Source organism: Leuciscus leuciscus (assembly GCF_965113295.1).
Source record: "Leuciscus leuciscus genome assembly, chromosome: 6".
NCBI lineage: Eukaryota > Metazoa > Chordata > Actinopteri > Cypriniformes > Leuciscidae > Leuciscus > Leuciscus leuciscus.
The window spans coordinates 14,988,511-15,004,110 of record NC_138730.1 but is presented as its reverse complement, the minus strand read 5'-3'; the positions used below and the strand labels follow the sequence as shown (position 1 = coordinate 15,004,110).

Below are 15,600 nucleotides of genomic sequence, written 5' to 3'. Positions count from 1 at the left end.
TTCAGAACGGGGACGCCATTTGTAGGGATGTTCCAAACGCAGGTGAATCCCTTCACGAAGTGAATAATCTAGGTATGGCGTGAGAGTTGAAGTTAATGTATAAACAGAATAATACAAGTTGTTTTGTTTTGTTGTGATCTACAGTATTACATTTTCGCCATGCATTTCATATGTTTTAAAAAAGTGTCAGAGGTAAGAAATGTGTAAATTGCTTTGTTTAAGAGCAGATTTTAAAAACTTTATTATAAATGTACTATTAACAACAATAAGATATTCCTATTGTCGTTGACTAACTTTTTCGTGTTAAAGTGAAGCTAATGAGGAAAATACGTGGTCTTGACTCTTTCATTGCTCCCTTCTCCAAGTGCGTTCCAATCGGTTTCATTATGACACACAAGTGCCTTGCTCCCAAACTGATTGAAGAAATGAGGCACACAGAAACACTATAACTGAATAGAAACAGAACATACAAGTTAGCCCTAATGTTTAACAGTAATTATAACTTAATGTGCCTGTAGAAATAAATTTGAACTGAGAGAACATGTTTCTCTTTATCATTTGTTTAAATCATTTGCTTTGGCTTCAGGACATTGAAATTGTAAGTCAATTATGTAATTTAAGAATATTATTTCACATTTTTATGCAACATTGTTTCTCATCTCTGTGTTTTCATTCTTTATATTCTCATACAGTACAAATAAATTGTTATGCATGGAAATATACTGTCTTTATAATTTAGGAAGGGGATCCTTGGCATCTAAGTTGGAAAGGACTTTATTGTATTTGTTCTGTAAACGGTACTTTTAAGATTACGGTAGTACATGTTCATAAAATCCAGTGAGGTCATATTTTAATAGTTTAACTGTAAATTACCTATATCACTATAAAGCAACATATTGAGTTATTTTGGATGGAAACAATCCCTCTAAACACTTCTCAACTACCTATAACTGGTGTGTTGTTGTTGAACTGACAGCGAGTGATCGAATTACACAATACACTGAAACTAAGGCCCAATCCCAATTCTATTTTATACCCCTTCGCCTACCCCTAACCCTTACCCCTTGCCCCTTGAAACAGAGTGGCAAGGCGTAGGGGTGAAAATATTCCCCTAAGAAATGGGACACCACTACTACACCGTTACATGTCATTATACATCGTCGCTAGCGCCTACGTCACAGGAGATGCGCCAATGTTTATCACAAACTTCCAAGATGCCATCGTCAGCTGTAGTCTTGCGTGAGTTACAGCTATTTTTTGTATTTTTCTTCTGAAGTTTGCAGAAAAAAACGGAGATGACGATATCTTCGACGCCTAAAAGCTGCGTTCACACCAAACGCGAATAGAGCGTCTGGCGCGAGTGATTTCAATGTTTACACGCGTCTGGAGGTCTTGCGGCGCGAATGAGGCGTTTAGTGCGGCGCGGTGGACGCGAATTCGCCTCATTCGCGCGTCCACTTCGCTTCAAACTTTTGCTTTTTACACGCGTCATATTGTTAACGAACTTTAACGATTTTTTTGCAACTGTTTCTTTGAAGAACATGACCGTAAATATGAACACAAGATTGAATGTGACAAAGAAAATGATTATTGGCAGTCATGTTGCCTCTGTAGCCGGTGTATGCAGGTACATTTCTCATACCCCTTCGTTTGAAGTGTGGTCCCGAAAAATCTTCGTTTCAAGGGCTATCTGGCCCTTCCCCTTACCCCTCCAACCAAAAGAGAATTGAGACAGCCCTACCCCTTCACGTGCACACGCAAAACAGAGGGGAAGGGGTAAGTGAAGGGGTAAGGGGTAGAATTGGGATTGGCCCTAAGCCTTAACAAAAAGTCAAAGGTATCTAAGGATGTAGCCATTTCTTTATCTGGCCGCAGTCTGGGATGTTTCGTGTTTCCCTAACAATACTGCCATGTTATGTAATCCTCTCTAAAAACCATAAATGGAAATGTCAGCAAGACCGGAATAAAGAATTGCTATCATTGAGATTGATTTGTAGGTGTTCGGTGTGTGGAGCATGTGGGAGGAAGCACATGATAGAAGACGAGAGCTCACAGTCTTCCCTCATGAGCACATGAGGAGGAGGGTCTCCTGGCAACCACGACCACTCACTATTGAGTCATGGTCCTTTGTGACTAAGGTAGGAAGCTCTCTATTCAATCTGGAGCTTTCCTGGGATACACCTGATACTTCACCACGGCAGACTGGAATCCAAACTGACCCCAATTTCCACCTCTGCACACTGTGCCAACATTCACAGCTTCAAATGAGAACACACACACACTGCAATAACCTGCTTTATGTGGCAATTTGTCAGTAAGATTAAATGTTTTACCCACAAGTTTAAATCTGATGTGAAGAAAAGTTTTGAATTACCATTTATTAACATGGCACTATCACTGCGGGACAAGTTTTGTGCCTATGTTTAATACTTAGAACAAGGGGTTGTGCAATCAATAACCTCTCAAGTATGAGCAAACATAATAGTTGCCTTAGATAACACTCCTATTTAAATAAAAAAATAAATAAAAAATAAAAAAAGTCTGATCATGGACTGCTCACAGGGTCAGGTATGATGGCATTTATATACATAATGTAAATATTTGTGTGTGTGTATATATATATATATTTATATTATAACAAGCCTATAAGCAAGTGTAAGCTCGTGCTCGATCAGCCCAAAGTCCGGCATCTGACAAGTGCGGAAGGTCTTTACGCGTTAATGTCTTTTCTCGTGGCAAAGTATTTTTGATTAAATGCAATACATTTTCTCATATGTATTCTCTCGTTATTTCATCTGACTCCATAAATGAAAAAGTTTTAATTATATCTGTGCATCATTAAATGTGAGCAAATGTTTGACTATTCTTTTTATCTCTTTAATGAGAATAATGTCAAAGTCAGTTAGAATAATCAAATGTAACAATTTATTATGTCAGGTAAATGTATCATGCCAATTACATAATCAATTCAAAGATAATCAATACAAAACATCAAAAGCTCTGGATTAAAGAGAAGAGATGCGAACCCGACATTTAAGAAATACATGAGGCTGAGAGTCTCGGCCACTCTCAGCCTCACGGGCTAATCTGAAGTACAGAAGGCCCCGAACCCTTTGCTGCATTCCATTATATAGACAGAACCTCTTTCACATAGAAACATATGCTAAAAATGGTAATTTGCATTCAGAGTTGACACTTTTTCGGGGTAGGAGACCATTTGTCTAGAGACCAACCATCCATGCCAGTTATCTCTAAACTCTTAAAAACCTTATGATCTTTTGTTTTACTTATTTGGAAATGAGACATTTGTACCAGTCGCTCTGAGACATTTCAAATGATAGTAAACATGTATAATACTCAATGATAATCATTCACATTACACTATATATATTCTTGGGTGAATTCAGGTGATCTTAGCATGAGAGAGAGAGGGTGAGGGATGAGGGAATGAAATGTAGATTAGGATTACTCGGAGGTGAGACTTTCGTCTCGATAGTGCACAAGGGGGAGTTCAAATGTTAATTTCCAGCAAGGTCCTTTGTCTACGAGGAGTGGTCGTTCCTCAAACAGTTCTTCCAGTTTTTCCAGTCTTACACAAGCTTAATTGTTATATAGCCTACTAGTTTGACATAACAGAAAAAAACTGAAGAGTTTTAGTAGGCTTCCAAAATACTCCCTCACCTTGCTCATCTTCCAAGTGGACATTTCTCTGAACCTGCCATGAGAAAATGAAAATCTGAGGTAAAATGAAATGATTTTGTTCTATGCTCCAGATATAAACTTTTCAAATAATATATTAATTTGACATTAAATGTGAAAAAAATGTAAAAGACTAAAAGTCAAGTTGACAAGCAGGATAAATTATTTTTAAGAGCCGTTTTAAGCTTTTAGGGTTTCTTAAAAATGTGTCAAAAGATTTCATAAAGACAAAGACAAAGAACTTAAGAATCTGTAGTTTCTTTTTCCTTGCATCATTTATAAGTTTGCAATCTCTGAAAAAAGTTAAGTTACAGTTAGTGTCAGAACTGGTTCACATGTGCCTCAGAGGTCTTGTCAAAATTACACTGTCAACATCCCACTCACTAGAACATAAGCTTATCCTTAAGGATTAGGATGAAATACTCTAGTAAACAGCCTCTTCTTTTCTCCTTATTAATACAGGGAAGCATCCAGTACAGGAACAATAAGGGGGCAGATTGGATCCATTTGAACATGGATGATGTAAAATTTAAATGCACATATCTGTGAATGCCATTTCATATTCTGCTAATAAAAAATAAATACCACTATAAACACACATAACCAGGAGCTACAATTAAATATACATGTTTGAATGTATAATTTCTTGTAACAATTGCATAATGAGCCTCAGCTCCACATCTGTCTAAATGCATTAACCAGCAAGATAAGTGCTGTCCTACTGTTATTACAGGGTGACCGAATGGTAATGCTTTACATCGCCTGTAACTAAATCCTCACACAAGCCATTGGCTCCAGTGCCAGAGGACAATCATCAGAAACGGTTCTACCAACAAAAATTGGGGTGACATGACATGGCATTTGGGCAATTATCTGTGTGATCAGATGCTAAAACTGAGCTGGCAATCCAGTGAGCAGAATAAGCTCCTCTGCTCAGCCACTACTCTTTCAAATCAAACAAGGCCTTTTAAAGGCAAAGATTGCAAGGAGAACTTTGCAAGCAGTAGACCAGAGAAGCTGGTGAAAAGCGTATGTGCACCTCTAACTTAACTGTGTTAACGTGGTGTTGCGCTGCTCACAAATTGGGATATATAGCCTGACTTATCATTAAATCAATGGAGCGTGGCAGAAACAGAGAGCAAAAGAGAAAGGAAGCCTACCAAAGCCATCATAACCTCCCATGTTTGTTAAGAAACTAAAAATAGAAGCTGTATATTCAGCAGGCGTGTTCTGGAACAAAAGGACGATTGACTAAGAAATTAGTATTTACACAAGCAGCAGTCCAACAGCCAGCATAGGCTCCCTCATACATCACTGTCACACTGCCGTTTTCCCCTCTAGTTTAATCAGAGAAATGCTTTGAGTCATTTTAAACAGTCATTACTTACATATTACACCTAAAAACATAATTTCCATGTTTGACTTGAACCAACAGAATATTTACAAGTACTTAAATTCTCAAAGTGGGAATTAGGGCCGCACAATATATCAAAATAATAGAAACATCGCAAATGTATATATTGCGATATGCATATCGCAACGGCTTACAATAACTGTGGTCATGAACAAAAGACAAAGAGAAAATCACTCACTGCTCTTGGCTGAATCACTTTTGTAGCTTTAATAAGAATCGGTATATATTTAATTCATACAGAATTAAAATATACTGTTTATATTGTAACCATGGTATTGTGGCAGAAATAGTGTTTTTACATTATTCATTTATGGGTTCGTACAACCTTTTGAGAGTGAAATTTCAGGCACTTTCAAGTGCTTCACAATTTTTCCAGCACTTTAAAGCTCTAAATATTATCCAATTTAAATGTAACGTTACAACCAAAAATTTAAATAAATAAAATAAAATTTAGATTTGTACATGTTACTGTTGTTCAATGTTAATAAAAGTAAATTTGATCTCTATCTCAACTCAAGCTCAGTGTGTTACTGTCAAATGTGCATTTCAAAGAAATAAACATATTAGTTACTGCACTTATTGATGCAAAACAATATAAATTGTATTATTAAAATAATAACTTTATGATTAAAAGTCCCCCGAACCTGACCAAATCAGGAGCTGGTGGAGAACTTAGTGGCACCGTGCTACTGCTCTCAAATGTCAGTCTGAAGTCCTGTCATATGTATGGTTCAGCACTGTTTTCACAATTTAGAAATTTCAGGAATGGTTGAGATTGAAACAATTTTGGCCTGGTCAATTTAATTATGGTGAAGTTCTTGTAATAAAAGTTCACAATAATCTTGTAGTATTTTGAGGTTTGCCCCTCAAGAATTCACAATTTTTTAACAACTGACAACGAATTCCAATTGAATGTCAATCACGAGCAAAGCAGATGGAATGTAATCCTATGGGCTGTGCATCAAGGATTTGAGAAGTTAATGCCACGGTTCGAGGTGGCATAAGACGCCATACGGCACCATACAGGCAGTAATCATGCCAGAGGCCAAAGGGCACTAGTTAAACACTGCCTATCCCAATGACTTCTGACGGTTTATTGAGTGACTGACGACTTTATCATTTGAATTAATTGTGTCTTCATAGGCTTGAGAGTTAAAAAATAATGAGAACATATGACACTAATCCAAATCAATTCACCATAGTCACTTTTATAAAACTATGTTACCTACAATTTCATGATCACACTGTTCTGAATAATTCAGTATAAAAATCTAGATGTTTCATACATGAGATTCTGTAAGAGTTTGATCAGGAGTTTCTTGTGCTCTGGTAATGCCAGAGCTAACGCATTACTGTGACACTCATTAGGCACAAGCAAGCTTTACCCTGAGCTAACACAATGAAATGTGTGCAATCTTCATCAGTGTAGAGAGAGTTATTACTGGAGAGCAGAGTGTTAACTATAGTCAGAGCAGAGATAAGCCAATGGCTGATTAAAAGAGAAAGCTGTGAATAGAGGAAAGACACCCTTGACTTATGCACTGATACTTCTAAACATGCTGCTAGTTAACATAAAACACATTATGAAAGTTTGTATGTCGTGTGACACGGTACATTCTATCTAAAACGGTTTTAAACAAAATTGGGTTGTTTTATTTATTTATATATATGCATACAGGTTTTATAACTCATGTTAATATACACTGGTGAGTACAAAAAGGTACACATGTATGTAACGTATAAGACCTGTCGGCTCACAAGGACCCAGGTCCGACTTTGGGCATGCCCTGATCCCACTTCTCCAACTTTTATTTCTTTACGCAACTATCCTATAAATAAAAGGCAAAAGCCAAAAATAAATAAAATCTTTAAAAAAAATAACCTAATGTTTGTACCTTCCCTTATACATTCATATAAATTTCATATAAAGTCCATGGACATGTTTTGTGTCAGCTCTCCATGGGAATATCTCTACTTTGGTGTATGCTGGATCTTTAAGACAACACTTATTCTCACCAAGTTGATTGTATGTGCCTTAGAGATAAAATTTTGGCAGCAACACTTGGCTACACCTGGATGCACATGCTGGACAGATTCTCACAGTCTGTCCTCTATCTCTACCTTAAAGCAAACCTGAGAAACAGAGCAGAGAGCTCCGCCACCCACCTTGCATCCAAACATGAGCGAGATGGTGCTATTCGTACAGGCCACTTTGCAGTGGCACAGCATGGGCGAGAAACAGTCCAACTTCTTGATGCTGGGCGACATTTTCTCGCTGCTATGGCAGCTGAGCCGCTCGGCCAGCGAAGAGCCAGAAACTCGCCTCCGCAAGCGACACTTGCTCCTGCCTCTCCGGCCACCTCCTGCTCCACCACCTCCCCCCGCACCGCCTCCTCCTCCTGCCCCTCCACTGCTGCTGCTGCTGCCCGCTCTCACCATCCACCCTCATTCCTCGTCTCACTCCATCACGCCAGGGAAGGGACAGCCAGTCTGCTTCCTTCATCCAGCGAGTTTTCCACACGCCCCCCTCTCCGTCACCACTGTTTTCCGCTGTCTCTCAGTGCCTTTCTTCTTCTGCTTCACTTGCTTGCAATGAAGAATCTGTCCCTGCACCTTCTTACCGGTCTTCCACGGTCCGTCCTTCTCCTTTTCTGACCAGCGACCTCACGGCTGTCAGTCACAGAGTAGATGTTTACACAAAGGCCTCGCTGGAGCCATGCCGTGTGCGAGAGAGTGCGTGCATGCGTGAAGTACAGCTTTCAGGTTTTCTGGTTAAATCTTCTCCATCACACAAGACACCAGACAAGCACCTCTTTCCCAACAGAGAGGTGGAGAACGCCACAGTGAACACAACGCAGTGAGTTGTGAAGAGAATGAGGGGAAGAGGAGGAGAGATGTGAGGGGAGGGAGGGGAGGGTAAAGCTGTTGTAGAGCGTGGGGTTTGTCACATGGGCTCCGTCAGACAGGAGTTGGGTTGAGTCTCTCTCTGTCTCATCCTCAGCGTGGGTGCTCTACGTCACCCGATACATTGAGGGGAAGGAAAAAAGCTAAAGCAGTTACCAGTGAGATAGAGGAACAGAAAATGAACATCCTCGGGGAGCACAGCCTCACATGGCGGAGGAGGAGCAATAATGGAGAGACTTCCTGCACGTTTACACGGAGGAGAGAAAAGGGGCAGGGGGAGGGGGAGCTCGGAGACTGGCCAATAAGACGACAGAATGTCATTGGCAGCTGACTGGACAGTGTGGCTATGACCTTCTGAGAATGGTGCCATTTCTTGAAGGAATCCATACGATGGAGAAAGTGGTCCATGACAGGGTCACTCAGAGAACCTCTTAAGCTTTACTCTAGTCTATTTTTCCCATTGTATAAGGTTTGATTATGATGTCCGTGGAACGGTCAGACAGGACAAACCGCTCGGGTCATTGGCCAAAAAGGGGCAGTAACATGGGGGATGGTCTGCAATGACAAAGATCAGGCTTTGACTTTGCTTTAGGAACATTTTAAATCAGCAGTCAAGCTAAGAGGGATGTAGCAAAATACTGCCATACACACTAATCCAATCCTTACAGCTAATGAGATCATGTTCGTAAGTAACGTGCGCATACATGTGCTATGATCTGTCAGCGCAAATATCCAAGACTAAATTCAAAGCAAAATAATATTGTAATAAACAAAAGCACAATTTGTTGTGCCATCTTATTGGTTTCCCTAAGATATTTCAGTTTCTTCTCTCATGCGCATTTACATTTTGTGCAAATGTCAAAGGGCTCCAAGCCAATAGTACCAAAAGTGTAAATGACTCCTATTTTATGTTATTTTGGTTGTCGGTGTTCCTCACTGTCCAAGTGTGACTCAGATCCTGCCGTTCTCTTTATGTTCTCTTGGAGAGTTGTGTCATTTACCCCCCATTATTAATGGCATATTCCAAATTGCAGCTTAATTTAGTACTGGCAGCTACAAAAAAACAAGAAATAAAATTTTTGATAACTTAAGATTAGGATAAAACGATAAAACAGTGTAAATACAGCTGTAAAACAGTGTAAAATCAACCTCATTAATTATTCAAGGCCCAGTGCATGATGGGATCACCAGTATCAGAAAAGTTACGTAATTTTACTTATTTTTATAACGTTGATATTTACATTTCTACATTTGAATTAAGTACTAATATAGAATTTACTTTTTTTATTTTTTATTCTTGCCTGAACTAACTTTTTCATGTAAATTACATAGTTTTTTTCTGTAGTATTTACTTCACCACAAAATCATTTTTATCAGTGTAGAGCTCCACAACTGCTAATAAGCAGATAGCAAAGAGTCGTATCAACCTGATCTGAGAAAGTTTGAAAATTTAAATTTTTTCATCTGTGGCACTTAACAATTTATCAATTTCTTTGAGTACATTTAAAAAAAAAAGTACCATCTGTATTGATTGAAAAAGCAACATCTAAACCCCTGGAACAAGAGCTTGTATTTTGAACTGACCAAATTATACATTTATTCGGGTAGCTGGGGTGGCTAAACGCTACTCATAATTTTAGCTATGAATCAAGAGTAAAGCTGGGTATTGTGGCAAGTTTACAGTTATTTTTCTTAAAAGAATATTTGGGCTGTTACTGTGGTCAAGATTGTTCAGACTGTTACCAGGGGGTCTGCTTCATTACAAACAATGACATAATATAATTTCCTTCTAATGAGCATGCAAGTACTTCCTGAGAAACATAATTTAGCACAATTCTCACCACTAGCCCAACAATGAGACACAACAGGCTTGATAATTAAACTTTTATTCAAAGCCATTTATTTTTAATCAAGTTCTTTTTTGAGTAAAGGTGAGTAATATCACCAACCTAATCAAGGATTTGTCATAATTGCAAACCTCTTTGGGAAGCCTGAAATAAATGCGCACAGCTCCACCCTGTGGACTAGATCTATAGCTCATGGATCTAATGCTACGAGTTTGTGCTTGCATACACTCTACTATTATCTCTATTTCACAAAGGTGAGCATGTTTTATCAGTTGACACAAGAGATTCTAACTAAGAGGAAAAAGTAGTTGATCTGCTCTCCTTTGATTGCTGTTAGAAACATGCAAGTACATTATGTACAACCACCTTCAGAAGACGCTGGACAAGCCTTTCTTCACGTCAATTAATTTTATCCATTGATTTGGGGTTTTCGTATGTAATGCCATACAAAACCAGGAGAGGGAAGCAAATGAATACAAAAGCCTTACCTAAAGTGTCCAGTGACCAAACTAACCAGCAGTTTAGAAATGTAATCCAGCAGATCATTCATACTGATAACACTCTCACTGTATCTCAGGGTAGATTTCTCTGTCTTGTTTCCCTGTAATTTGATGGTGTCAAGCATGCTGTGCTTAAGCAGAAAATCTTGGCAGATTCGAACAGGGGGCGGGTGTAAATGTTTTATATGTGAAGAATTTAAATTATAACTTCAAAGCAATCAAACAAGTTCAGAAAAAGTGGACTCTGTGTTTCTTTGGAGCATGACAGTTACAAGCAGAATTAGAAGTCTTGCTTGTGTGATGTTGCTTAACTATTTTATACATATTAAGGAAAGAACCCATTCAGGGGCATTTTTGCAATTGTGGTCGCATTTTGTTTTTATTTTGGTGACGTTTTTACCCCATGAAATGTAATATTTTCAGTTTATTTACCAGAAAACAAACAACAGAAGCTTAACAAACAAAAGCAGTTAACCTGTTTCACAAGAATAATTACAAACTCTGAAGTGTTGTTCATCGCAGATAACTTTTTTACTCTTGCTCTGTTGACTGAAGGCATGAAAACTAGCTGATCACAGCTGGAATTAATCAACAACTCCCAAAATGCATCTGGACTGCACAACAGGAGTTTAGTCTAAATATTTGTTCAGTCACATGCAGTAATTTTCAGTCAAATGCAACTGAAATGGGCACAATGTTGACTTAAGACCTGACTTAAGAACGCTTTTCCAAGCATGATGATGAACAGTTCCAGTTGCATTCCCATCTGAGCATGGTTCAGTAACGGTTCAATTACAAACCGGTCCCAGCCCGGATGACGAGATCATCCTCCAAAGTGCAACTCGCCAGCTCGTGTGTCACTGAGGTAATGCACGTTCTAATCCTGAATTTGTATCACCACAGTGGAAAAAGAAGCGTAGATATGCCAACTGGCCCAGAACAAAATGATTTCAAAACTACAACCGTCCGGGCGATGGTCAAAAAGAGTCTTATGCCACAAATTATTTTTTAATCACAAGAATTTCTCTTTGCCAACCCTGCTTTTTTCATTTTGAGGATGGTTTAGAGTGAATAAGCAATTCATTATTTCTAACTTTAAACTGGTAAAGCATATATACACACACAAAGAACCGCTATGATCCCCAGACCGTGGGGCATGTGGGGCAACAAATCCCATGACTGTTCTCACAATGAATCTGTTTGTGAGCAGATCTGAGAGCAGTAAAGACATTTAAGTAGTCTCTGTGGAGGTGCCAGCATCTGCACTGAACAGGTCTCATGAGAGGAGTCTTCCATCCCATTCAAACTCCCATGATACACACACCACTTCTCTGGCAAACAAAGCAAAGGAAAGCTTCCCCCTCTCCAGTTCATTTTGTTCATAATGAAGGATACCGGTTTTGTGTGATTTAGACTAAATGGGATGGAGAGTGACATCAAAGCTCCCGAATTATATTTGTTGTATCTGAGGAAGGAAAATAGTTACAGTGTTTGTTTTAACGGCACAAACAGAGCACAAAACGAATGGCACCGGTTTCGAGCGATTTGAACAACGTGAGGTGGAGAAGTGACATCACACAATCAAAAAACTAATGTTCAAACTCTGAAACACTAAACCAGCACAAATGTTTGTTTTTGCGGCAAACTTCTTCTTTTTTTTTCACAAATATATGGTTTGACCTGAAGAAGGACAGACGCAGGTAATCGCTCGCACTCAGTCGATCTCTCTCTCTCACTCACTGTCTGTTTAGGCTTGTTTAGTGCAAACCTACAGAGCCTCTGTACAAATAACAATGGTACACAGTCTTAAGTAAAAAAACCAGTTGGTGGAATTATCATCATTATTAATTTATTAACATTAATTAACATTCAATACACATGCTTGAAGTGAAAAACAAGAAGGGCATAGCCTTATGCGGTTGCTTGCATTCCTCTGCGGTTGGCTTGTCAATATTGCAGTACTACAATATTGCCGTTATCGTGAAAGCCCTATTTGTTAGGGATGCACCGAAATGAAAATTCTTGGCCGAAACCGAAAACCGAAAAAGAGGAAACTAAAGCCGAAAACCGAAACACCGAAATAAATTATGCCAATTATTAGTACCATTGCATTTATGGCTATGCCTGTGTACTAACTTTACTATAATCAAGGCATTGCATAAATTAATATTAAAGTTTCAAAGAATAAATCAATTAAAATTTTATGCAAATATTTATTTAGCACATTGCAAAGTATAAAATTAAATGTTTAACTTGACCACACTCATGTGTACATTAAATAATAATGTAAAAGCCTACTGGCCTGCAGAAAGGTTTAAAAATGAAATGTTCTCTCATAAAAACAAAGTGCATTTAGGTCAATACTGCCATAGCCCATAATAATATCTGCAGCTATATGCTCATGGACGTGAGTTGCAAAAACCATAAACAGCCAAGGTAAACACACACACCTCTGATAAATGACGGCTGCTCTGGTACACGCAAGGTCTCTCGCTCCCTCTCTCTGCCGCGCGCGCGCGCTACGTCTGCGCGCTCATGCTCGCTCGCGATTCCGGGAGATTTAAACTAATTTGCGGGCATCAGGGAGTCGCTATCAATACGCGGGAGACTCCCGGAACTTCCGGAAGACTTGGGATGTCTGTGTTTTGAAAATCGCTGTCCGTGGGTCACTCTCAGATATATTGAAATACGTCCACACCGCAGATATGTTGCTTCAGACAAGCACGTGCAGGTCGCGGTATCTGCTGTTTGCGTCATCACAACATTTCGGCCGTATTGTTTCGGTGATAAAAGTCTTTCGGCCGAAAACCGAAAATGCACTTTTGGGCCATTTTCGGCCGAAAATTTTCGGTGGCCGAATATTCGGTGCATCCCTACTATTTGTAATTTTACATTACATTGCTAAAAATAATTTAGTATCCTTGTCTTGATTTAGAATCACTGACAAAATGTTTTAAAAAACATGCAAATCTTACAGTTTCCTTTAACAACGAGAGGACCAAAGAAAATAAAAGTGGACCGTGAGTGCAGAGTTTTTAACCCCCTGAGGTCGGCTGTATCGCCGGCGATACCAGCTCGCTTTTTTTTATCAGTGTAAAAGAAACTCATAAATACTCTGTTGACTTTGATTTTCCATAGGAGTTTCATACATCAATCGATTCTGTTAAATGTGTATTATTTTTGTGTATACTCACAATAAAAACAAAGTGTTGTGCTTTTTGCCAAATAAAGAAAAATAAACACGAAGCGAGTTCTGCCTTCTCTCTGCCAGTGAAGTCTATTCTGAAACGCGTCCGAAAATGAACAATAACTCAGCGAATACTCAGTCAAACAGGCATACAGACACACAGGCATGAAGCTTGAATTCTCTTCTTTTAAATGAAGTAATTTATATAAAAAACAAATATGCTCATCTTGTGAAATCTGTATTAAAAGAGAGCGATTCCAGTCGAGCTTATCTCAGCTCATTACGTTTTAATCGGCCCCGCCCACGGAGAGCGCGCGCTATTCAAACGCAAATGACTGAGACGATCCCATACAAACTGTGAACGCCCACATATCAGCTCGAGAAAACACATCAAGTTTATTCAGATCAGATACTTGTCTACACTCTCTCGCAGCGCTGTGAGGAATAATAATAATGGAAAACGTACCTCAGAAGTGCTGGTATTTCGAGGAGCAACGGATGGAATACTGTAGTACGTTTTTTTTCATTCTCAAGTAAATCGCGTTTCTGTGTGAATGAATGAACGTCAGAGATGCGCTGTTTACCACAACTCGCAAAAAACTTGCGTTTCTGTGTGTGAATGAATGATCTGCTTTTAGCAAACTATTTTGCTATACTGAGTAAAAATCGACTGAAATGTGTTGAAATAAAATGTATTTGTATAAGCAACGTATTAAACTGCAAATTAACATTTATATTCCTTATAATAAAAACGAAAGACCTATGTTACAGACAAATGAAAGACAACATTACGTTGATTAGTTTTGGATAGATTACACATTTTTACTGTAAAATATCTGCCACCTCAAATAAGCTTTTGTTTGCCAATTTTTGCTAATATGTTAAATATAGTATGTTTTGTCAATGTAGGCTATATTCGAAGTAATGAATCCTTAACTTTGAAATATGTATGATAAAATGTATACTTTAGTTTTTACAAAGAAAGATTACACTTCAATTGTTGTTGTAATTGTAACCTTTTTAATAAAAAAAATATATTTACAAGGTAGATGTAAACAAATTTTAAAAGGTAAATATAAGCCTTCTCTTTAAATAATTTTTATTGTGTTTTATTATTGACAAATTTGGGGAGAGGATACATATTCCAAAACTGAAAATACAGTATGAGAATTAACTGCACAATTACTAGACATGTTTTCCTTGGATATTATACAATTTGCAAGCAAAATTTGTGAAAAAAAAATTTGACATGCTTCCAACTGTGAACCAATATATATATATATATATATATATATATATATATATATATATATATATATATATATATATATATATATATATATATTGCTCTTGCATTCTTTCTTGTGGCTATAGGTGACACACCTGAATGAATGGCTCATTAAGTATGCCCCATTGTCTCCTCAGGTGTGAACCACTACATATGCATGATGCTGTTGAATGGTTGACGCCCCTTGCCTTTACAAACAAAAAGTGTTTTACAAGATTTAAATCAATATATTGTGTTATGTGAATGATAAGGGCAGGATGATTTTCACATCATTTTGAAGAAAAAACTCTAGGCAACGACATCAATTAGTCAAAAGTCTTATTGTCACATATTTAGTATGTGTTTTGTCGCCTTATTTCAGAAACTTTAGTTTTTAGTTTTTTCAATAACCATGCATAAACATTATTCTCTCAAAAATACAAACATGTACATGCATGTTGATCACATATTATGTAGCCCTGTTTGTGCTAAATAGAGTGTAATTATACCTTTGCCATTAATATGTTTATAAGCAACTGAAAAAAGTACAAATGTCAGGGCATGTCAGAACATCTCAAGGACCCCAAAAACCCCTCAGACCTCAGAGGGTTAACCCTCTGGGGACCAAAAACGCGCCCGCGCGTTTTGCTCGTTTTTTTTTTTAGCAATGAAAAATAAACACAAAATGCTCTGTTAATTTTGATCTTTCATTTTCGTGTAATACATCAATCGATCCTGTTCAGTTTCAATTTTTTTTCTGTATACTCACAATACAAATAAAG

The 15,600-nt window shown here is 38.0% G+C and overlaps 1 protein-coding gene and 1 long non-coding RNA gene across 22 annotated transcripts in view; one reads left to right on the top strand and one right to left on the bottom strand.

Annotated features, from left to right (window-relative positions):
* Nucleotides 1-15,600, bottom strand: part of dlg1b (discs large MAGUK scaffold protein 1b) — a 127,547-nt gene that overhangs the window by 73,013 nt on the left and 38,934 nt on the right. The window contains exon 1 of one of the 21 annotated variants that reach the window (XM_082173955.1): nt 7,280-8,980. The exons of 18 other annotated variants lie outside the window; for them this stretch is intronic. In XM_082173955.1, the coding sequence (XP_082030081.1) occupies nt 7,280-7,552 (273 nt within the window). In that variant the 5' untranslated portion in view covers nt 7,553-8,980. Of the gene's footprint in view, nt 1-7,279; nt 8,981-15,600 lie in introns of those variants that run through there. 2 more of the 21 variants (XM_082173965.1, XM_082173968.1) reach the window with 2 other exon arrangements.
* LOC309501852 overlaps nt 1-15,600 on the top strand; it is a 109,664-nt gene that overhangs the window by 76,634 nt on the left and 17,430 nt on the right. The window lies entirely within an intron of this gene.